At 53.4% G+C, this 24,043-nt stretch overlaps 1 protein-coding gene across 1 annotated transcript in view; it reads left to right on the top strand.

Moving 5' to 3' along the window:
- The first annotated feature begins 4,799 nt into the window (after positions 1 to 4,799).
- The window catches only part of LOC104310206 (T cell receptor alpha chain MC.7.G5-like), a 119,416-nt gene continuing 100,172 nt past the window's right edge, over positions 4,800 to 24,043 (top strand). The window contains exons 1-3 of the mRNA XM_054177637.1: positions 4,800 to 4,848; positions 9,755 to 10,050; positions 10,541 to 10,544. Of these exons, the coding sequence (XP_054033612.1) occupies positions 4,800 to 4,848; positions 9,755 to 10,050; positions 10,541 to 10,544 (349 nt within the window). The remainder of the gene's footprint in view (positions 4,849 to 9,754; positions 10,051 to 10,540; positions 10,545 to 24,043) is intronic.

Genomic DNA, 24,043 nt, shown 5'->3' with positions numbered 1-24,043 from the left:
CCATAGGAGCGGCTGGAAATGCCAGAGAGGTCACAGCAGCCAGAGCTGATGGGCACTCCCTCACAGCTGAGGATGCTGCCAACAGCAGCGGAGCTGGAGGAGCCCACAAGGGTGTTCTGTGGGAAGGAGCTGAGGATGGGGCCGGGCAGGGTCAGCAGCACAGCAGGAGGCTCAATGGCCACAGTGGAGCTCTGCCACTGCCTGACACAGGGCTCATTGCAGCTGTTGGCCAGCGGGGTCGGGCCGCAGGGCCGGCAGGGCAGGCACTGCCTGCAGCAGGACATGGCTGGAGACTGGAGGTGCAGCTGGCAGAGAGGGCAGGGAGGAAGCAGAGAAGGCAGCTGGCTGAGGAGCAGCCTGCTGACACTATCACAAAGCAGCCAAGGCCAAGACTCAGGGGGAGCTGGAAGCTGTGCTGCAGCCACAGGGCCTTGGTCACCCTGGGAAGAGCAGCCTGGCCCAGGGAGGCTCTCTCTCACTTCAGACACCACAAGCTGCCTCAGCCACCTCCCAGCCTCTCCCTAAGCAGACCTCCTCCTGCTTCCCTCTCTCCTCACAAGAAGACTCAACCACCAGGAGAGAACAGAGGCAGTAGCAGCTGAGAGCTGCTCCGAGGGGAGATCTCCTTTTGGAAGAGGAGCAGAAGGGGCTCCAGACTCACCTGCTTGCCAAGGAGAAGGAGGCAGGAGAAGTGGATGAGAGAGAAGGAGCTGGGCTGCCTTTTGTACCTGTCCCTCATTGCTGCAGGACCAGAGGCACCTTGGCAGAGGTAACAATCTTTGCACAAGCTCATCTTGAATACCAAGCATCACAGCTAAGGACATGGCTGTGTTTCATCTCCTGCACTGCTGCCTTTTCATCTCCAGGTCTGTGCCAGGCCCATGCCCCAGTGAAGGCTTCTTCTGAGCATTGGGTGGGAAGGATCCAGGATTTCCAGGGCAGGAATGCAGGAGTGCAGGCAGAAGGCTCATCTCCGGTGCTGGAGGGGTCCAGCTCAGAGCAGTGATGTCAGCCTGGGTCTCTCTGTTGGGACTGTTTGAAGTGCTGTTGTGTGTCCTCAGCTCACTTCTTTGTCTGTGCCTTGTCCTGCTCAGATCTGACCCCATCCTGTGTAACACTGCCCAGTCTCAAGGGTCTTCAGCAGAGACCATGGCTCATGGTGCTGCTCTGTGGGGGGTCCAGATCAGACAAACGATGTCAGCCTGGGTGGCTCTGTTGGGGCTGTTTGAAGTGCTGTTGTCAGGTAGAAACTCCAGCAGTCCTCAGGTGGACTCCATGGGCTCGTGAGCACGAGGTCCTGTCATGTCCCTGTCTTTCACTGCCTCCTCAGCTCACACCAGTGATCAATTGTCACCAGCCCAGGCCTGTGCCTTGTCCTGATCAGATCTGACTCCATCCTGCCTGAAACTGGACAGCCTCAGGGGCCTTCAGCAGAGTCCATGGCTCAAGGTGCTCCTCCCTTTGTTCTTCTCTTGTGTGCACTTGGAAGCAGACAGCTTTGTGTGGGTGCAGCTGGGGGCACAGACTTGTGGAGAATCCACAGGGGTGTGCCTGAGCCTGTGTGTGAGCTCCCTGTGTGTCCCCCAGCAGGAGGATATGTGCTGCTCATGGCAGGGACACTCTGCATTGCTCACTCTGTGAGCACCACAGAGCAACAGAAGGGGCCTGGCTGCAGCTGAATGCTGATGGCCCCAGACTGCTGCAGATGTGTCCAGGGAAGAGGCACCACAGTGCAGCTCCTGTCCCCTGAGGCCTTGTTCCTGGCCCTCCAAAGCTCATGCTCCTCTGCTCACAACTCCAGCTCCAGCAAGGATGGTTCCACCCCACTTTAGATCCCTGGTCTAAATCATTTTCACAACTCTGGGAGTGCCTGAGCATGGCTGGCTGTCCCCCTCCTGCCTCTGCAGGCCAGCACTCAGCTGCTGGAGAGTTCAAAAGGATGGAGACTGCTTCATGATTTCAGTGAGACCAGTGCCAGGGAACTCAGCTGGCTCTGATTCCCCTCTGCATGGCTCTGCTTCTGAGCTGAGGCTCTCCTGTTTCTGATGGAAAACCTTGTGGCTTTTCACAAGGGGTGAGGATGCACCAGCCCCTGCACTCCTGCAGGCTGGGGCTGGCTGCCTAGGAAGCAGAGCCCCAGACAAGGATGTGGGGTTGTAGGAGACAACCAGCTGAGCAGGAGACAGCTTTGTGCCTTTGCAGCAGGCAGCACCAATGGCATCCTGAGCTGTGTTGGTCAAGGTGTTGCCAGCAGGTCCTGGAAGGGGACCCTGCCCCTCTGGCCCTTTTCAGAGCACAGCTGGAGGAGTGCATCCAGCCTGGGGCTCCCAGCTCCAAGAAGGCTCTTGACATACTGAAGCAAGGCCAAGAGAGGCTGCCAGGGCAATTAGGGCTCTGACAAATATGGCATGGGAGGGGAGGCTGAGAGCAGAGAGCCTGCTCATCTTGGAGAAGAGGTGGCTGAAGGGAGACCTTCTGCCTTTCTACAACTGCTTGTTCAGAGGGGACAGAGAAGATGCACCTGGCCCCTGGAAGTGCCCAGGGGGTTGAAGTTGGGGAGATCGGATTGTGAAATAGGCCTCTTAAATCCATCCATGAGCTAACTCTGCCAGGGCCACTCCTGCACCATGGGGCACCCTCCCCTGCTGTAACTTGAGGCCATTTCCTCTTGTCCTGTCAGGTGTGATTTGTCAGGAGGGACCAAGCCCTAACTGGTTCCAGCCTCCTTTCAGGGAGTTGTTGAGAGCCAGAAGAGCTTCCCTCAGCTTCCTTTTCTCTGGACTAAACATCCCCAGCTCCCTCAGCTGCTCCTCATGAGACTTATTCTCCAGACCTTTCAGCAGCATTCTCAGGACATGCTCCAGCACCTCCATGTCTCTCTTATACTCCCCACAGTACTCCAGGTGGTGCTTGGTACAAAGCCATCCCCTGCAGTCAGGAGTTCCATCTCCACACAGGCTGGAGAAAGGGGTGGAAAGGCCAAGGGCACCTTCCAGCACTGCCCACACTGACCCAGTGCTGAGAAGCTGAAGAAGGGAAAGAAACTCCTGTGGGGACAGGGAGCAAGTCAGAGGCTGCAGTGGGGGCTCTCACCCCACCAGAGGCAGCTGACTGAAGCCCCTGGCTCTGGCTGGGCACTGGCTGCAGGAAATGTTCCCCATGGGCACTCCCCTCACACTGGGCTTGTGTTGTGCTGGTTGTGCTTTCCAGGAGGAGCAAAAAGCCATTAAACAGCCTCCAGGCTCCTCTTGCCTGACAGCACAGGCTCACAGCTCACAGGATGTTAGGGGTTGGATGAGACCTCTGGAGATCTTCAAGTCTAAACCCCCTACCAGAGCAGGACCATAGAATCCAGCACAGGTCACACAGGAACACTTCCAGACAGGGCTTCTCCTCCAGAGGAGACTCCACAACCTCTCTGGGCAGCCTGCTCCAGTGTCTGGCACCCTTGCAGTCAAGAAGTTCTTCCTCAGGTTGAGGTGGAACTTCCTGTGCTGAACTTTCCATCTCTTGCCCCCCTTGAGCAGAGGCCGTCCCTGTCCCTTCCTTCCTGACCCCCAGCCCTCAGGTATTGATAGGCATTGATCAGATCCCCTCTCAGTCCTCTCTTCTCCTAAGGATGGTCTTCCCAGCCCTGCCTCTGGGGATCAGCAACAGCTTCAACTTGGGGCAAGACACCTGGACAACATTCCCAGTCCCACTCCTTCAGCTGTCCTCCTGCTTCTCACATCTCTCCTCAGGGGCTGCACTCATTAGTTGTTGGTCAGGGAGCACCATTGACCCAGAGTCCCTGTGAGTTCCTTGACCAGCACAGCACCTCTGATGGTCTTTAGTTCTGGAAGGTGGAGTTCTGGGATGCAGTTTGTCCCTCTGTAGCTCTTGTTCTGCTCAGTCTGCTTGGGAAAGCAAAGAGCTGGCCCTGCAGAGGAGAAGCTGTGGGGAAAGGTGACAAAAGTAGCCCTGGTGCCAGGCCAACGTGTCCATGAGTAGGTCATGGCATCAGGTGCTTGCAGGGAGGCCTTGTGAGGTGACAAAGGAAGCTCAGAGTCTGATCCCTGAAGAAAAAGGTCTCTGTGGGCTACTGGTAGGTGATTCTCATCTGGATGGGTAAGGAAGCTGTGGTTGGCTTCCCTGCTGGAGGTGGGATTCAGCTCTGCCCTGGTCCTCAGCTGTACTCCAACTTCTCTGAGGGAGGCTCCAGGATCCTGCATGAAATGGAGGACATCTAGGAGGGCTCCATGGCACCCAGTGAGCGGCCAAGAGGCTCTGGGCACAAAGGCAATCAGCAAAGATTCCTTCTGAGCATCAGGAAACACTTTGTGAGGGTGAGGGAGCACTGGCACAGGAGGCGCAGAGACACTGTGGAGTCTCCGTCCCTGGAGGCATTCCAAAGCTCTCTGGAGGTTGTCCAGGACAGATTGTGAGGGGAGGCAGAGGCATGAAGGAAGGAGAGACTGCCAGGGCTGTGTCACTGGGGTCAGCAAGGGTGGTGGCCTGTGGAGGCCTCTGGCTCCACTTCTGCTCTCGGTACCAATGCAGAAGTCAGTCTTCCTGCAGGTGTGGAGAGAGACCCCAGGGCCCCTCACTGTTCCGAATGCCCTTGGCTGAGGGAGCCACAGGGGCTGCTGCTGGAGGAGGGAGGGCCCCAGAAGGAGCTTCTCAGGCACAGGAAGAAGAGATCTTTTCCCTTGCCCACTGCTTCCTTGGCTCCCCCAGCAGAGTCATTTCCGGCAGCTCTGCTGTCTGGCGGCTGGGAGGTGCTTTGCTGACTCTCACTCCACAGGCAGCTTGGTCTCCACATGCTCCTCACCTACCTCATCCTCACTGCCTTGCTGGGGCAGTGGCTGGGTAAGTCCTGGCTCTTTCTCACTGCCTCTTTCTTTTTCTGCCCAGGAAACTCTGAGCAGCCTCAGCAGGTCCCTGTGGGGAAATTCTCTTCAGTTCCAGCCAAGAACGCTGGGAAAAGTCAGCTCACTCCTGGGGTTCTGCACTCCTTGGCTCAAGATTCTCCTCTTGCAGAGAGGAGAGGAGGGGAGAGATCCCTCAAACACCTTCTCCTTCTTGCCTCTTCCCTTCCATCCATCTCTCTCTGCATCTCTCTTCTGGTCACCCTTCTGCCACTAGAGTGGATCTCAGCTGTCTCTAGGCTCCCATTTGCAGCACCAATGATCAGATCCTGTCCAAGCTGCTACAGCGAATTACAGCCCTCCTCCACTGGCATGGGGTCAGTGCCTCCTGGCTGGCACCTACCTGCCACGGCCTTCAGGTATCTCCTGGCTGGTAACACAGTCAGGACTCCCTCTCTCTACCATTCAGCTCAGCACTGCATACAGGTATGGAGCTCATAGCCCTCGGAGATGGAGGGGAGGGGAAGCAGGATGACTTTCTTGCAGCAGCTCCAATGCAACCTGCTGGAGGGGTACAGGTCCCAGCACACAAAGTTGAGGCATGAGAGGCTGCTCCCTGGTGCTCACCATCTGCAAGCTTTGGGCATTTCCAGAAAGGACAGGAAGCCTTCTTCACCAGGGTTTTGTAGCACTGCTGACCTTTGCTCTCTTCCAGGCACCATGGGGCAGGCCACTGTCACCCAGCAAGAAGGACAAGTCACAGTGAAGCAGAGATACACCTTCCACACCAAATGCACTTATGAGACCTCCTACAGTCCTTTCTTGTTCTGGTACCAGCAGAAGAAAGGCCAAGCTCCCCAGCTGCTCTCGTACCAGGCAGGGAGGGGAAGTGTCTGGGCAAGGCTGAACATGGGGCGAGAGGCCCTCAGCTCTCCCCTGGCACTGCTGCTTCCCCTGAGCACCCAGGGATCAGCAGGACAGGATCCATGATCTATTCTATTCTGTACTGTCCAGGCAGCAATTTATTCACTCATACTATTTGTTCAGACGTGTTCTGATGTACTGCAATACCATCTCAGCAATGGCTCAGTCTTCTGATCACCAATGTGTGGAATGCTGCACTGTCTGTGGGAGAGTCAGGTGCACATCCATGACCCATTACATTCCGACATTATCCATTTGTTCCCCTTGACCACCATTCATGACCACAGTCACATCCCTCTGCCCCTACAGCAACTGGGTTTGCCTTGCCCTGAGACAGAGACAGCTTAAAAGTACTTCCACTCTGCTATTTCCCTCTTGAATCCCTGCCATGGTGGTTGAGGTAAAGGTGCTGCACCTTCTCCTTCTCCTGTCAGCACCTGCAGCAATGATACAAACTGAACGGAGACATCAACACCCTGGTTGAGTGCACAGAGTTTACTGAGGACACCAAACTGGCAGGAGTGGCTGACACAGGAGGTTGTGCTGCCATTCAGCCAGACTGAGAGCTGGGCCTGGAGAAACTGAATGAAATTCCACAAGGGCAAGGGGAGAGTCTTGCACCTGGGAAAGGACAACTCCATGGACCAGTGTAAGTTGGGGACTGAGCTGTTGGAGAGCAGTGAAGGGGAAAAGGCCCTGGGGGTCCTAGTAGACAGAAGGTTGACCATGGGCAGCAATATGCTCTTGTGGCCAAGAAGGCCAAGGGCATCCTGGGGTGGATTAGAAGGCTCTGGTTAGTAGGTTGAGAGAGGGTCTTCTCCCACTCTTCTCTGCCCTGGTGAGGCCACATCTGGAAGATTTTGTCCAGTTCTGGGCCCCTCAGCTCAAGAAGGACATCAGGGAACTGCTTGGAGCAGTCCAGTGCAGAGCCACAAAGATACTGTAGGGAGTGGAACATCTCCTTTGAGAGGAAAGGCTGAGGGAGCTGGGGCTCTGTAGCCTGGAGTAGAGGAGACCAAATGTGAGACAAGATCTACAGGGCAGTGTCAGGAGGACAGAGCTCTGCTCAGGGATGTCCAATGACAGGACAAGGGGCAATGGATGCAAGCTGGAGCAGAGGAGGTCCCACATGAAGATCAGGAAAAACTTTTTCCCTGTGAGGGTGAGAGAGCCCTGGAGCAGGCTGCCCACGGGGGTTGTGGAATCTCCTTCTCTGGAAACATCCACCTCGATGCATTCCTGTGTGATCTGCTCTGGTGACCCTGCTCAGGCAGGGCAGTTGGACTGGATGACCTCTTGAAACCTCTTCCAGCCCCTCACATTCTGTGATTCTGTGGTTCTGGGATTTGGTGAAAAGCTGAACGCAGCAGCTCCAGCACAGGGCATCCCTGGGCTCTCCCTGCCTCTGCTCTCCAGAGTTACAGCCCCAGCTTCAGCCTCATGGTGGCAGGTGTCTCATTTCCCCCAGTGGTACAGAAAAAGAACGGATGACAGCCTCCTTCATGGTCCTGGTCATCTCCTCCAGGAAGACCTGGGGCTCTGGAATCAGCCACCAAGAAGAGTGTTCCAGGGTCAGAGGAGATTTGTTGTCCCTTGGCTGTTGCAGAGTTGCCACAGAACTCTCTTGGCTTGCCCTGAGAATGTAAGGGTTCAGAAGGTGCCTCCTGGGCTGGTCTGAGTAGTAGCCAGGAGATCAGAAGCATACCAGAAGAGGAGAGGGAAAGGAGAGAGCAGGAGGAGAGAAAGGCAGACATGGGCCATGCTTCCAGGCTGAGCCCTTCCAGCCTGGCATTGCAAGGAGGGCCAGGGATGCTCAGACTCTGAGACCTCCTCTGAGCAGCTCTTGCAATGTCTGATCTGCAGAGGGCCTGTCCAACAGCAGTTATGCCATGGAAAGAGTGAAAAGAGTTTGGCTGATTTGGAGCTCCAAGGTTAGAATTAGGGAGAGGACAAGTGCAGATCCAAGTGGTGTTGAGGAAACTGCTCAAAGGGTTTGGGTCAACAGAGAAGGTTGGTTGGTTTGGGGCCAGCATTTAGGAACTGGATTGATGAGAGCAGATGGAGAGTGCAGCAGGAAACATCATTTATCTGTTCCACAGAGAGGTGGTTTAGAGAGTGGAGGTGCTGAGAGGGGCGCTGAGAGGGATGTGCAGAGTTCTGTTTGTGAGGCCTGCAGCCTTGGATTGTGCTGACAGGAGCTTGGGTTTAGACACTGCAGGAGCAAGGGCAGGACAAACAAGACATGGGCTTGAGCTTGGAGAGAGAGGAGGCAAAAGGCATCAGGGAAAGGGATCCCCAAGAGATGCAGAGGACGATACGTCAGAGAGGTTGGTCAGCAGGTGCAGGCCTAGCCCCCTTTTATCCCTCCCCTGGGAGCAGCAGAAGCTGTTGGCTGCAGGAGCAACATGTGTCACTGCTGGAGGAGACCACAGCACAGGCGCTGCAGGTGTGCTGAGCAGCAGCTTTTTCTCCTCCCCATGGCAGTGGCTGTGCCCCTGGCAGAGTCATTTCCGGCAGCTCTGCTCTCGTGGGGCTCTGGCTGGGACCTGTGGCCTTTGGAGTCTCTCTCACACATGCAGCAGGATGGGTCTCAGCATGTGCCTCGCCTATCTCCTCCTGGCTGCCTTCCTGAGGCAACCACAGGGTAAGCACTGCCTTGCACTGCAAGCATGGTTCCTCTTCTGCCCAGGACACCCTCATCCCCTCAGCAGACCTCTGCAGGAGCTGCTCTGCACTTATGGGCCAGGCTTGGGAACCCTCAGCTCACACAGGTGGTTTTGCAGCTGCTTTCTCAAGGTGCTGGTCCTGATGGAACAGGAGAGCTCAGATGCAGAAGCAGCAGCTCCTCTCCTGACCATCTCAGCCCTCTTGCCTTCCTGTCCTCTTGCCAAGTGTCCACCTCTCTCAGCCCCTCTCTGCTTCTCTGTCTGGGCCCAGTGTTTCACAGCCATGGCACTGCAGAAGCTCTTTTGCCTCTCAGCACTGCACATGTTCTGACCTTGCAGCCCAAACACAGAGGGCTCTGGAGAGCTGAGGCAGGGACATGAAAGCTCTCTCATTCCACTGACATTCTGATGTTGTCCCAGTCCCTCTCCTGGCTGGCACATGTCATTCAGCAGGCCCTGGTTCTCCATTCCTCCCCAATGTCTGCAGTACCAGGGTTTCCTCTTCCCTGTCTTTCATGACCTTGGAATTATCTCAGCGAGCAGGGAAGGGGAAGCAGGGTAAAACATCTTTCAGGACATAGGATGGTTCCTCACCCTGTTTAAGGTGTCTGTAATGGGTGGGGGCAGATCCCCTCCCCACCACAGGCAGAAATAACGACTCAGGCAAACGGATTGCAAAAGTGATGAAAGTTTAAATAGAAAGCGGTGAATGTTACAGAAAACCCAAAGCGCAGTGACAAAGAAAGATCCCATCCCCACCTGAGGGTGCATCCAAAACCCCCAGGGCTCCTTCTTCCCCCTCCCTCTGCTGGGCTAGTCTCAGCTGGCCAGGCCTGAGACTGCCCATCCCCCTGTGGCCTTGGGCCCAATCAGGCCCATGGCCGGGAGATCTCTCCCCCAGTTACCAAATCTCGGAGAGGGAAGGAAAGAGGAAGTGCCAGACCCCGCACTGGATCTTATAGTGGTGCAAAGAATTATGGTAGGAAATACACAATTTCCTGTGTCCATCCCTCTGGGCTGGACTTCTGGACACAGGAAGTGAACACCCCAGGGGGGCACCCAGCTCAAACTGCAACAGTGTCCTTGGAGGCACATAGGAGAGTCAGGCAGTCCAGGCTGTTCCCTGGAGACTCTGGGTAGCAGAAGTGACAGGAGGGAAGAGCTGGGTGAAAGCTCAGCTCTCTCTGGGGTATCTCTGTCTGAAGGAATTGGCATTCTTGTGCTGTGGGAGCCTTCTCCTCTGTCACTTTCCATCTCCACTTGTTCTGCATATCAGAATCTTTGCCTCCATAGTCTCTGACCTCTGCTCTCTTCCAGGCACCATGGGGCAGGTCACTGTCACCCAGCAAGAAGGACAAGTCACAGTGAAGCAGAGAGACACCTTCCACACCAAATGTACATACCAGACAGCTAACTTTTATGGCTTGCTGTGGTACCAGCAGAAGAAAGGCCAAGCTCCCCAGCTGCTCTCGTACCAGGCAGCAGCTGGCCCCAAGCACAGCGGCCGTCTGACCACGCTGCTGAACACCACGGGGAAATACAGCCTGCTGCAGCTGGAGGAAGCGGAGGTCTCTGACAGTGCCTTGTACCTCTGTGCTGTGAGAGACACCCTGGTGCAGGAGCTTGCTTGGCTGTGCAAGAAGCCAGGGGAGGGAAGGGAAGTGTCTGGGCAAGGCTGAGCATGGGGCAAGAGGCCCTCAGCTCTCCCCTGGCAGTGCTGCTTCCCCTGAACATATGCAGGACAAGATCCTTTTCCAGGAGGGGACAGAGACTGTGGCTGGAGAGGCAGGAGAATGTGGTGAAAGAGTCTCAGGCTCCCATTTTTTAACCATGGTTATGTAGTTGTTCTGCCCAGTGGCCCTGTCAGGTGATGGCAATGTAGGAGTCTGGGATCACTTCTACAATGGAGCCTTGCCACTGCTCTTTGCTTTCTGGATTTCTCCATCTGGAAAGATGATGATGATAAACTCTTGGTCTGCCTCTTTTTTCCCAGCACAGGGCTACCCAAACCATGAGGTAATCCTTTCTTCACAGCCTTGTGAGCTGCTGGCACCTCACAGCCTCCAGCAGCACTGAGCTGCTCACTGAGGGAGAGCAGCCTAGGGCTGTATCTGAGCTGAGCTGTCAAAAGCAGGGCCTGATCCCCACTGCCTGTGCAGGAGCCAGGGATGCCTTCCTCAGCTGCAAGGGACAGTGCCTGAAAGGGCCTCACTGCTGTGTCCCCTACTCTCTCCTTCCTCTGGGAATGATGAATTGGCCACTTGTGTCCCCACCTCATCCCCCAGCCCCCAAGCCAATGCCTTTCTTACACAGCAACCTTTGGCAATGACACCAAAACAGGATGCAGGTGGAGGCCGAGGCTGGGCTGTGGAAAACTTGAATGGCTCTGAGTGGCCATTTGTGAAGGTGCTGCTGATGAAGAGGAAACATCCCAGCTGATGGCATGGGCTGGGTGCTTGTTTTCCCAGTGCTGCCTTTTCATTTCCTGCCTCATGCCCAACCCATTCCTTCACGGAGGCTTCTTTTTAGTGCTGGGACTGAGACACCCCAGGATGGCCATGGCAGGAATGTGTCAGTGCCAGCAGAGGCCTCAGCTCAAGTACCAAGGGAATCCAATGCAGGAAAGCAGTTTTGTCCTGCTGGGGTTTCCTGTGGCCCTGTTGAAAGGAAGAGGCCCTGCAATCCTTGTCTGGTCCCCCAGGGGCTTCCCTGGGAGCACATGTGCCAAGTCTTTCCCTTGCTTTTCCTTGTTCCCAACTTGCTCCTGTGTTCACTTGTGGTCAGCTTCCCAAGCAGCTGGCTCTGCTGCCTTTTGAATAACTTCAGTCCCCCATCTCTCTGGGTGACTTGTACCAGGGCTCCCTGTCCTCCTCTCCACCCACCAGCCTTTCATTATCTTTTCTCTCCTCACTCCAGCTGAGGAGGGTTCTGACCTCCAGCTTGGTAGGCACCTGGCATCCAGCCAGGTTCAAGTTGTGATTCAGTTCCAATTACTTCAGAAGCTGCTTTTACTCCTTCATAGGCAGCTAGAATCTCTTTCTCTGTTGGATTGTAATTAGCCTCTGAACCTCTGTAACCTTGACTCCAGAAACCAAGAGGTCGTCCACGTGTCTCACCTGGAGCTTTTTGCCACAAGCACCAGGCTGGACCATTGTCACCTGCAGCCGTGTACAAAATGTTCTTAATGTCTGGACCATCTCGGACAGGTCCCAGACCCACTGCTTGAACTACCTCTTGCTTTATCTGGTCAAAGGCTGCTTGTTGTTAGAGAAAAGAATCTGTTAGGTAAAACTGTTTGGGTATTTTCACCCTCAGGAGAGGCTAAACCTGTCTGAGGGGTGGTTTCAGCTGAAGGTCCAGGTCACACTTACTGGGTAATGCAAGAGAATGGTGAAATTCAGTGTATTCCACAAAGAGATTTAACTTGAGCTGAGAGAGTTTAATTTCAGACTGTTGTACAGATACATCGTGCCCAAAGGAAGAATCCCTGAGGAATCTACGGTGCACGAACCCTGAGAGCCCTGAGTCAACTGAGAGTCCCTGATTCCTTTTCTTTGCTTTGTCTGCAGAGAGACAAACTGTTTTCCATTTTCTTATTTTCTTGGACTTCTGAATCATCTACATCTGAGTATAGCTGGAATGGACTATGAACTTTGCTTAGAACCCGTAAATATTGTTTTAGATTGGATGGACAGTACGGACAGCCAATGAAATTGTTTAGAAGGGGGGGATTGTGACCCTTTGAGGCTGTGCCTTTAAGAAAGAGACAGTGTTGGGAACACTCTGGCTGAATGTTTTTGTATCAAAATGAAAACATTATATTCTAAACGAATTTCATTGGTAGATGGACAGAATGCAACTTTAAGTTTTAGGGCAGTTGGAAGTTTTTGGAGTTTCAGCCTGTTCTGCCGTGCCAGCCTGTTCTGCTTCTCTGCCTGTCTGCTTCTCAGCAAACTAAGTGGAGCTGACCTTGAGATAAGCAAAACTAATCCCTGCATGTGCTTTTGAAGCCTAATAACATCTCTTTTCCTTAATCACTGCCTTTCTTTCTCTCTCTAACCCCTTTTTGGGAAAAAAGGGAGGTAGGGGGGAGAGAGGGGCTTACGGGGAGGGAAACCCTCCTCTTCTCGAGGAGGGAATTTTGTTGTGTTATTTTTTTCTTTGCTGTATATTTCTGTATATATGTTGTAAATACTGTATAAACTGTGTTACATATAACCTGCATTCCATATATGCTTGTAAATATAGCTTTGCTTCTCCGACTGAGTTTAGCTGTGGTTTCTTACTCTGTGGGGGAGGGAGAGCTAGGTTCTCTGTCAATCCACCACAACCACACACTTCCTTCAGGTGTTTATTCTGTTAATAAGATCCACCCCAGCCCTCCCTTCTCTGTGCTGAACAGTCCCAGCTCTCCCAGCCTTTCCTCATAGGAGAGATGCTCCAGCTCATCCATCCTCTTTCTGCCCCTTTGGTGGATTCTCTCCAACCCAGAGCAGTTCTGAGTTGAAAGCAGATGGCATCAAGGGGTGTAAGGGACTGAAAAATATTTGTGAATTTGTATCAACATCGCTGGGAGAACAATTTTGACCACAGAGGTTTCGTGCCTCTGGCTGCCATGCAGGAAGAGGTACATCTGAAGCCAATATAGGGAGGCTGGCCCTAGTACCCTGCTCCTGCTCCTGCACCTGGTGTCCACTGATGGACTTTAGGACCCCGGAGAGTCCCTAGCGGCAGCACCAGGCCTGTGTTCCACTGCTGAGTTGGGGGGACATGGCTATTTTTAGCAATAGTGTGAACTTACAAAAGACCTCACTGTGTGGTGGCTGCCAGAGAGATCTGCTGGGCTCAGGCTGCTGGGGATCTGCTGGGGCACCCCCCTTGGGGGTCCATACTGGGACCTGTGCTGTTTAATATTTTTATCAATGATACAGGCTGGGATCGAGGGCACCATCAACAGTGTGCAGATGGCACCAAGCTGAGTGGTGCTGTCAATGTGCCAGAGGGACAGGATGGCATCCAGAGGGACCTGGACAAGCTGCAGAGGTGGTGTATTGATGACAGAGATTGGAATCAATACAGCTGAACAATATGATCGAGTATCGTTCCTTTATTGTTCCAGTATGGCAGGCCTATGGTGCGAGCATAGCACAGTGAAGTAGAGCACAGAAGAAGAGGGGACAGGAAAGGCAGAAGTGCCTAGCAAGGGAACTTCTACAACTTATATAAACTGGGAGTGCCTTGTTGGCATGGACTCATTGGTTCCCTATGAGTGACCACACATCACACCATTATAGATTGTTGGTCCAACTACTGATGACACGCGAGGTTTGTTGATGCAGGTGCATGTCCTGTTGTCCCAAGATAACTTGCTGTGTTTCTAGCTACCAGTGCCTTGATTTAGTTACATGCTGCAGGCACAGCACTGTTTTGGCATACTGGTAGCTGGCTCTGTACTTATGCTGAGCATGGCCTACCACCATGTCAGGCTCTAGGCCTGCACTGCCAGATTACTCACACTGCTCGTTGCTGGCATTCCCACAGTGGTGCCCAGGCGAACCTCATGAGGTTCAACAAGAGCAAGTGCAGGATCCTGCACCTGGCCTGGAACAATCCTCACTATCAATATAGGCTGAGACATGAGGTCAGAGAAAGCAGCCCTGAGGAAAAGGACTTGAGGGTGCTGGTGGGGGAGAAGCTGGACAGGAGCAGGCAGTGTGAGCTTGCAGCACAGAAGGCCAATGGGCAACCTGGCCTGCATTCAAAGCAGCATTGCCAGCAGAGACAGAGAGGAGATTCTGCCACTTTGCTCTGGTGAGGCCTCATCTGCAGTGCTGAGTCCATCTCTGGAACCCTCAACACAGGAAGGACCTGGACCTGATGGAGCAGGTCCAGAGGAGGCCATGAAAATGATCGAGGGATTGGAACACCTCTACTACAGGCTGAGGGAGCTGGGGATGTTCAGCCTGGGGAAGGGAAGGCTCCAAGGAGACTTTAATAGTGACCTTCCAGCATGTGAAAGGAGCTACAAGAAGGATGGAGAGAGACTGTTTGCAAAGGCCTGCAGTGACAGGCCCAAGGACAATGGTTTGAAATCAGAGAAGAGCAGCTTTAGATTGGATGTTAGGAACAAGTTCTTTACCATGAGGGTGGTGGAACACTGCAACAGGTTGCCCAGGGAGGTAGTTGAAGCTGCATCCCTGGAGATATTCAAGGCTTGACAGGGTTCTGGGCAGCCTGATCTAGCTGGGGATGTCTCTGCTGAATGCAGAGGGGTTGCACTGGATGAAGTTTTCAATATGCAGGGAGATAGGGAGGAGTACCAACAGAACCTTCACCTTGGACTTCCAGAGGGCAAACTTCAGCCTCTTTAAGAAACTTATTTGTAAAGTTCCCTGGGTACCAACCCTCATGAACCGAGGGGTCCAGGAGGGTTGGAGCTACTTCAAACAGGAGCTCTTGAAGGCACAGGAACTGGCAGTTCCCATGTGCTGAAAGATGAGCTGGCGGGGAAGACTCTGGGCCTGGATGAGCAAGCAGCTCCTGGAGGAATTAAGAGGAAAAAAGAGGCTGTATCACCTCTGGAAGGAGGGGAAGGCTTCTCGAGGTATGTTCAAGGAAGTGGTTAGATTATGTAGGAACAAAATTAGAGAGGCAAAGGCCCAGTTGGAACTGAAGCTGGCCACCTCTGTGAAAGACAACAAAAAGCATTGTTACAAATATATCAACGCTAAAAAGAAGGGCAAGAAGAACCTCCACTCCTTGCTGGACCTGGAGGGGAACACGGTGACCGAAGACGAGGAAAAGGCTGAGGTCCTGAACGCCTTCTTTGCCTCAATGTTTAACAGCAAGGTAGGAGTCCAGGATGAGTGGCCTCCTGAGCTGGGTAATCGGGTCAGGGAGCAGTGTGATGCCCTGGAAATCCATGAGGAATTAGTAGGGGACCTGCTGAGCCACTTGGACACCCATAAGTCCATGGGACCAGATGGGATCCACCCTAGGGTGCTGAGAGAGCTGGCAGATGAGCTGCCAAGCCGCTCTCCATCATTTTCCTCCAGTCCTAGCTCACTGGAGAGGTCCCAGATGACTGGAAACTGGCCAATGTGGTCCCATCCACAAGGAGGGACGGATGGAGGAACCTGGAAACTCCAGGCCAGTCAGCCTGACCTCAGTGCCAGGGAAAGTGATGGAGCAGATTATCCTGGAGGCAATAACTGCACACCTGAAGGATGGCCAAGGGCTCAGGTCCAGCCAACATGGGTTTAGGAAGGGCAGGTCCTGCCTCTCCAACCTGATCTCCTTCAATGATCAGGTGACCCATCTGGTGGATGTGGGGAGGCCTGTGGATGTGGTCTACCTGGACTTCAGCGAGGCCTTTGACACCGTCCCCCACAGTAAACTGCTGGCTAAGCTGTCAGCTCGTGGTTTGGACCGCAACACTCTGTGCTGGGTTAGGAACTGGCTGGAGGCTGAGCCCAGAGAGTGGTGGTGAATGGTGCCACATCCAGCTGGCAGCCAGGCACCAGTGGCGTCCCCCAGGGATCAGTGCTGGGCCCCATCCTCTTTAACATCTTCATTGATGATCTGGATGAGGGGGTTGAGTCAGTCATCAGCAAGTTTGCAGATGACACCAAGGTAGGAGCAGATGTTGGTCAGTTAGAGGGTAGAAAGGCTCTGCAGAGGGACCTTGAATGACTGGACAGATGGGCAGAGTCTAATGGGATGGCATTTAACAAGTCCAAGTGCCAGGTGCTGCACTTTGGCCACGGCAACCCCATGCAGAGATAAAGGCTGGGGTCAGAGTGGCTGGAGAACTACCAAACAGAGAGGGACCTGGGTGTGCTGATTCACACCTGCCTAAACATGAGCCAGCAGTGTGCCCAGGTGCCCAAGAGGGCCAGTGGCATCCTGGCCTGTATTAGGAATAGTGTGGCCAGCAGGAGCAGGGAGGTCATTGTGCCCCTGTACTCTGCATTGGTTAGGCCACACCTTGAGTCCTGTGTCCAGTTCTGTGCCCCTCAGTTTAAGAAGGACATCGAGACACTTGAACGTGTCCAGAGAAGGGCAACAAGGCTGGGGAGAGGCCTTGAGCACAAGCTCTATGAGGAGAGGCTGAGGGAGCTGGGATTGTTTAGCCTGGAGAAGGCTCAGGGGTGACCTCATTGCCCTCTAAAACTACCTGAAAGGGGACACAGTCTCAAGCTGTGCCAGGGGAGGTTTAGACTCGAGGTGAGGAGAAAGTTCTTCTCTGAGTGAGTCGTTCATCATTGGAATGGGCTGCCCAGGGAGGTGGTGGAGTCGCCGTCCCTGGAGGTGCTCAAGAGGAGATTGGATGTGGCACTTGGTGCCATGGTCTAGTCGTGAGGTCTGTGGAGACAGGTTGGACTTGATGATCCTTGGGGTCTCTTCCAACCTTAGTTATACTGTGATACTATGATACCTTTGGAGGTCCCTTCCAACCCAGACTGTTCTATGATTCCGTGATATGCTGTGGGGCCACCACTGCCATCATCATCTGTGAGGGCTGCCATTCCTGCTTGCTGTTTCTGGGCTGCCCTTTCTGCTCACTGCTGGCACTCTTCCTGTGCTGCTCCTGTGCTACTCCTGCTCACTGCTCCAGCCTGCTGTTCCTGTTGGCACTATTCCTGCTTCTGCTATCATGGCACAGTGACCCCAACAGATCAGACCATCGTGGTACCTCTACCTGTTGCCTGTTAAATAAGGTGGTTTGGCACTTGGCTCTGTTTTGAGTGTTATTTCAGTTCCCAAGAATGTTAAGCAAGTCACCATAAAAGCTCCAGTTAGCCATCACTCAGAAGTTAAGCTCAGCCACCCCCAGCCCCTCTGATATCTGAGGACAAGCTGGAAAGAAAGGGGGTTGAACTTCTGCCAAATTATCCATCATTGGATGGTGACAGGTGCCCAACTAGTCTTTGTTGCATGGATCGTGACCCCCCCTGGCTGAACACTGCAGGCAGTTTTCAATCCACTGTCTGCTTATCCAGCCTGATCAATGACAGCTTCTCTGTAATGATCCTGTGCAGAAAACCATACTGAAATCAAGGCTCATAGTATCCACCACTCTTTTATTGTCTCCCAAGTCATTTCATCATAGCTGGGTATCAGCATGGTCAAACATCACTTCCCCTTGGTAAATCCGTGGACTACACTCGACCTCCTCTTGCCCTTCATGTGCCTGGAAAGTTTCCAACCTTAGCTGTGATAGCACTTTCCCAGGGGATGTATGAGCTCCAGCAGAGCACCTCGTCTTGCTGGCTTATCTATGACTTGGGTGATAAAGGTGCTGTCAATGCACTCCAGGAGCCTCCTGGCTTCCTTATGTCCTGCTGTGTTGTCCATCCAGCAGATACAGAGGTAGCAGAAACTTGCCATAAGGACCTGTGAACGTGAGACTGCTCCTATCTGTTCGGAGGGCCTCCTCTGCTTGTTCTCCTGGGCATCAGAACCACAGTAAACATCTATCAAGATCACAGATCACAGGATGTTAGGGGTTGGAAGGCACCTCTGGAGATCTTTGAGTCCAACCCCCATGCCAGACCATATAATCCAGCACAGGTCACACAGGAACACACCCAGGTGGGAACTGAAAGCCTCCAGAGAAGGAGACTCTACAACCTCTCCGGGGAGCCTGATCCAGTGCTCCGTGACCCTTGCAGTAAAGAAGTTCTTCCTCGTGTTGACATGTTAAGATGTCAGCCTTCTCTTTAAGCCCTATCTGCAAGCTCTCAGCTGGCTCATCACCCATGCCCAGGCAGAGCTCTCTGCACTCCAGCTGCTCTCCCACACAAAGGGAATCTCCTCCTCATCACCACCTTCACAGCCCATCCTCCCAAAAGAGGCTGTAACCCTCTACTGCAACACTCTCCCTGTCTCTGTGACCCCAACACCAGTGCAGTCCTGCAGCTGCACACAGATCTCCAACTCTGTTGATGTGTCTCCCCATACTGCAGGGTAAGTGGCAGTAGCAGCCCAGCATGCTGCCATCCTAGAAGGGGCTGTGGGGATTCCACCACAACCACACTTTGGAGGCACAGACAGCTACTGGAGCTGAGTGTGTTTCAGCCCTGTTTTCTTGATCTTGTGATCACTTCCTGGCAGGTCACCCCAGGCCCTTTGCTCACTGGCTGAAGGTTACTCTCTCTCTGCCCCTACCAGGTCAGCCATCCTGCTGACATAGGTAACTTTATCCCACTTGAGGAAGTGGATCCTACCTCTCCTGAGCAGACACTGCTCTGCCAACAGATCTCATGACTGCAGGACCCAAACCCTGTCACTAACTCCAGTTCCACAACCAACTACTGACCTGCATTATCAGGGCTCTCTTCTCCACACCCTTCCCCTCACCAGCAGGACTGAGGACAGCACCATCTGGGCCACCATGTTCTTGACTACCTCCCTTCAGAGGAGCTTCAGAGCTCTGTTGTCACTTTTGATAACTGCCTGGTTTCCCCTAGCAGTGCCCCAAGGAATAACAGCAGGGGGTAGTAATCAAGGAGCTATTTGACTTTTAGCAGCTCCTCCACAGCTTGGGTTGGGTGCCCTGTAGGCAGTAAGCCTCCCTAGATGACAAGCCAGGCTGGTAGACCCCTTTGTCCTCCACTGCACAGAGGGAAACACTCATTATAACCACCCAACACTTCTTCCTGGTAGTCATGCATGGTTTAGGATTCAGTGGAGTAGATCCTTCCCTTCTTCGCACATCTGAATCTCATCCAGCTGACCTCAGCCCATTGTTCTAGCCTGCCCAGATCCCTCTGGAGAGGCTTCATAGAATCATAGAATCAACAAGGTTGGAAGAGACCTCAAAGATCATCAAGTCCACCCTGTCACCCAAGACCTCATGGCTACTAAACCATGGCAACAAGTGCTACGTCCCAGTCCCCTCTTGAACACCTCCAGGGACAGTGACTCCACCACCTCCCTGGGCAGCACATTTCAATGGCCAATCTCTCCTTCAGGGAAGAACTTTCTCCTCACCTCCAGCCTAAACTTCCCCTGGTGCAGCTTGAGACTGTGTCCTCTTGTTATGGTCTGGGAGTCTGGGAAGAGAGACCAACTCCTACCTGGCTACAACCTCCCTTCAAGGAGTTGGAGAGAGCAAGAAGGTCTCCCCTGAGCCTCCTCTTCTCCAGGCTAAGCAACCCCAGCTCCCTCAGCCTCTCCTCACAGGGCTGTGCTCCAGACCCCTCCCCAGCCTCCTTGCCCTTCTCTGGACACCTTCAAGTGTCTCAATGTCCTTCTTAAACTGAGGGGCCCAGAACTGGACACAGGACTCAAGGTGTGGCCTAACCAGTGCTGAGCACAGGGGCACAATGATTTCCCTGCTCCTGCTGGCCACACTGTTCCTGATGCAGGCCAGGATGCCATTGGCCTACTTGGCCACCTGGGCACACTGCTGGCTCACGTTCCACTGATGTCAACCAGTACCACCAGGTCCCTTTCTGCCTGGCTGCTCTCAGCCACTCTGACCCCAGCCTGTAGCTCTGCATGGGGTTGCTGTGGCCAAAGTGCAGCACCTGGCACTTGGACTTGTTGAATGCCATCATGTTGGACTCTGCTCACCTGTCCAGCCTGTCCAAGCCAGGGGCTGACAGCTTGGCCAGGAGTTTGCTATGGGGGACAGTGTCAAAGGCCTTGCTGAAGTCCAGGCAGACTACATCCACAGCCTCCTCACATCCATCAGGCAGTCACCTGGGCATAGAAGGAGATCAGGTTGGAGAGGCAGGACCTCCCCTTCCTGAATCCATGTTGGCTGAACCTGAGCCCTTGGCCATCCTGCAGGTGCACAGTGATTGCCTCCAAGATGATCTGCTCCATAATTTCCCTGGCACTGAGGTCACTGACTGGCCTAGAGTTTCCAGGTTCCTCCATCCAACCCTTCTTGTGGATGGGGACCACACTGGCCAGTTTCCAGTCATCTGGGACCTCTCCAGTGAGCCAGGACTCATTGCCCTCTACAACTACCTGAAAGGTGGTTGTAGCCAGGAAGGGGTTGGTCTCTTCTCCCAGGCACCCAGCACCAGAACAAGAGGACACAGTCTCAAGCTGCACCAGGGGAGGTTTAGACTCGAGGTGAGGAGAAAGTTCTTCATCAAGAGAATCATTCGCCATTGGGATGTGCTGCCCAGGGAGGTGGTAGAGTCACCATCCCTGGAGGTTTTCAAGAGGGGATTGGATGTGGCACTTGGTGCCATGGTCTAGTCATGAGGTCTGTGGAGACAGGTTGGACTCGATGATCTTTGAGGTCTCTTCCAACCTTAGTGATACTGTGGTACTGTGATACTGTGATTGGTGGAAAATGATGGAGAGCGGCTTGTCCAGCTCATCTGCCAGCTCTCTCAGCACCCTAGGATGGATTCCATCCGGTGCCATGGACTTGTGAGAATCCAAGTGTCTCAGCAAGTCCCAAAGTAATTCCTCATGGATTTCTGGGGCAATACACTGCTCCCTGGCCCCATCTACCAGTTCAGGAGGCCACTTGATCTGAACTCCTCCTGCCTTACTGTTAAAAATGGAGGCAAAGGAGGTTATTTAGACCCTCAGCCTTTTCCTCATCTTCAGTTACAGTGTTCCACTCCAGGTGCAATAAGGAGTGGAGGTTCTTCTTGTCCTCTTTTTAGCATTAATGTATTTATAAAAATACTTTTTATTATCCTTCACAGCAGTGTCAGCTTGAGCTCCAACTGGGCTTTTGCCTCTCTTTCTCCTGCATGTTCTAACAACATCCTTAAATGTATCTGGAGTTGCCTTCCCCCTTTCCAAAGTGATGCAGCCTCTTTTTTTCCCTTAATCCCTTGAAGAGCTGCTTGCTCATCCAGGCTCAGAGCCTTCCCCTTGGCTCATATTCCCCTGTTCCTGTGCCTTCCAGAGTTCCTGTTTGAAGTAGGTCCAACCCTCCTGGACCCCTTGGTTCTTAAGGGCTGCTGCCCAGGGAACTTTCTGAATAAGCTGCTTGAACAAGCTGAGGTTTGCCCTCTGGCAGTCTAAGGTCAGGGTTCTGTTAGTGCTCCTCCCTATCTCCCTGCAGTTCATGGTGGCTGCACCCTAGACAGCCTCCCACCATCACATCTCCCACCAGCCCTTCCCTATTGGAGAGCAGCAGGTTAGCTGCATCAGGAAGCTGTCCTCCATGTGCTCTAGGAATATTCTGGACTGCATCCTCTCTGCTGAGTTAAGTTCCCAGCAGATATCTGTCAGGTTGAAGTCACCCATAAGGACAAGATCTGATGATCTTGAGACAGCCTCCAGCTGCCTCTAGAATATTTCATCTGCCTCCTCATCCTGGCATCCTCCTCAGCCATAGGCATCCTTAGATGGTTCCTCTTCAGCCCTCTCATCCACATTGCTGGCAGCCTGCAGGGCCTCATACTGATTATGCAAGGGCAAGGGGGGAGGGGGAGAGGGCCAGGATGGATTCCCCTTGCTTCCCCTAACAGGGACCTGTATCCATCCCTCCCTGTTTCCAGGGATGCCTCCCTCAACAGGGGAGGTCTGCAGAGCCTGCTCCCACATATCTAACTCCCTTTCACATTCCCATGTAGTCCTGAGCCTAGATACTTTATCCTTTAGCTCAGCCACTTCATCCTTAAGCTCAGCCACCAGGTTGAGGAGAAAATTCACCTGGTTCATTTGGTTCCTCTTCGAGGGCTGTGAAGCTGGTTTGTAGCTGTATGCTCGTAGCGGGGCATGAACCTTCTATTTGCTGCCAGAAGTCACCAGCCTCCATCCCTCAACTTCTCCAGAGTTTGCACTTACTTTAATACCAGCAGGGGACCCTTGTCTGCTTCTCCATTGTGTAATGGGTTGGGGCAGACCCCCTCCCCACCACAGGCAGAAATGAAGACTCAGGCAAACGGATTGCAAAGGTAGTGGAGAGTTTAAATAGAGAAGAGTGAGTGTGCACAAAAGGAAACATGGTGACAAGAAAGAAACCAAAGTAAACCCAGAAAGACTCCAAACCCCACCTGAGGGTGCATCCAAAACCCCCAGGGCTCCTCCCTCCCCCCCCTACTATTAGGCTGGTCTCAGCTGGCCAGATCTGAGACTGCCCATCCCCCAGTGGCCTTGGGCCCAATCAGGCCCATGGCCAGGAGATCTCTCCCCCAGTTACCAAGTCTCAGAGAGGGAAGGAAAGAGGAAGTGCCAGACCCCACTGCAGAGGGGGCTTCCCCCTGTGCCCCCTTCACCCCCCTACCTCCCTTCTCCCCCAAAAGAGGTAGAAAAGAGATGTGGACGGTTAACAGGGCAGGAAAGGAAGAAAGGCCTTGCACAGGGAGTTAGTATCTTATCTTAGTTGGTCAGAATCCCAGAAGCAGATCCAGCCGAGAGGGACAGCGAAGGAAAGAAGACTGAGAGAAAGTCCCAGCTACCCTGGGTCTAACAATCTCACCTCCCACAATCCTACCAATGAAATTCGTTAAGAATACCAAAATATTTTACAAACATTTAGCCAGTGTGCCCCTTCCTTAAAGGCACAGCGTCAAATGGCCACACACTGCCATTGGGGTCTGGAGCCTTTCAAGCTGTTGCATCTCAGAGAAACTCCCGTCTCCCTTTCACCTTCTCTGGTGCCAGTCTGCTGGCTCACTCCCAACCACTGCCTGACTGAAGGATGCTGAGCACTCATTGTCTGTAATGCCTGAGGATATTCTGTGGTGTTAGCTGATGCCAGCTGCCATATCAGGAAGTGTTCTGAGAGTATCCTTTAATCAGATTTGGGGACGGCTTGCCTGGGTGGCTTTGTGATAACCATTTTTCCCCACCTAATAAAATAAACATGGTTGTGATGAATGATTTGAGGATCTGCTTGTGAGAGAAGTGAAATTGAGAAAGCTTCTGCTAAGTTTGTTATCCTGGAGTCCTGGATGCCAAGGATGGTTTGGGGTTTTTTTGCTAGAATAAACCCAGCTGCAGCATCACTCAACACACATTTAAGAGCTCCCACTCTAAGCCCAGATTGTGTGCAGCCCACAAAGGCATTCTAGAAGATGGGGCTGAGGATGGGGCCGTGCAGGGTCACCACCACGAGAGGGCGCTCGACCACAGCAATGGAGCGCATGACAACTTCTGGCCAGCGGGATGGAGCTGCGGGCATGACAGGGTTGCACTGCTCGTGGCAGAACCTGTCCTGAGAGTGAAGATGCCCCTGGGAGAGAGGGACCTGGAGATGTGTGAGGAGTAGCCTGTAACCAATCCCAAGGCACATGCAGGGATGAGAACCGAAGGCTGTGCAGAGATGTATAGAGAGCTTCTTGGCCTCATCCTACCAGGGTCCAAAAAGTGCTACCAACCCCTGTGCAACTACTGCTTAGCCCCTGTGGCCAGAAGCCATCTCAGTACAGTTCCAGCCTCCCTCCATATCTAACCTTCTCCCTCTCCCACAAGCAGCCCCCAAGATCTGGCACAGGACAAAGCTGATATCAGCTAAGGCCAGCAGGAGCAGGGAAGACATTGTGCCCCTGTACTCTGCACTGGTTAGGCCATGCCTTGAGTCCTGTGTCCAGTTCTGGGCCCCTCAGTTTAAGAAGGACATTGAGACACTTGAAGGTGTCCAGAGAAGGGCAAGGAGGCTGGGGAGGGGTCTGGAGC

This window comes from Dryobates pubescens, chromosome 42 (assembly GCF_014839835.1).
Source record: "Dryobates pubescens isolate bDryPub1 chromosome 42, bDryPub1.pri, whole genome shotgun sequence".
NCBI lineage: Eukaryota > Metazoa > Chordata > Aves > Piciformes > Picidae > Dryobates > Dryobates pubescens.
This window is presented reverse-complemented; position numbering and strand designations above follow the sequence as displayed.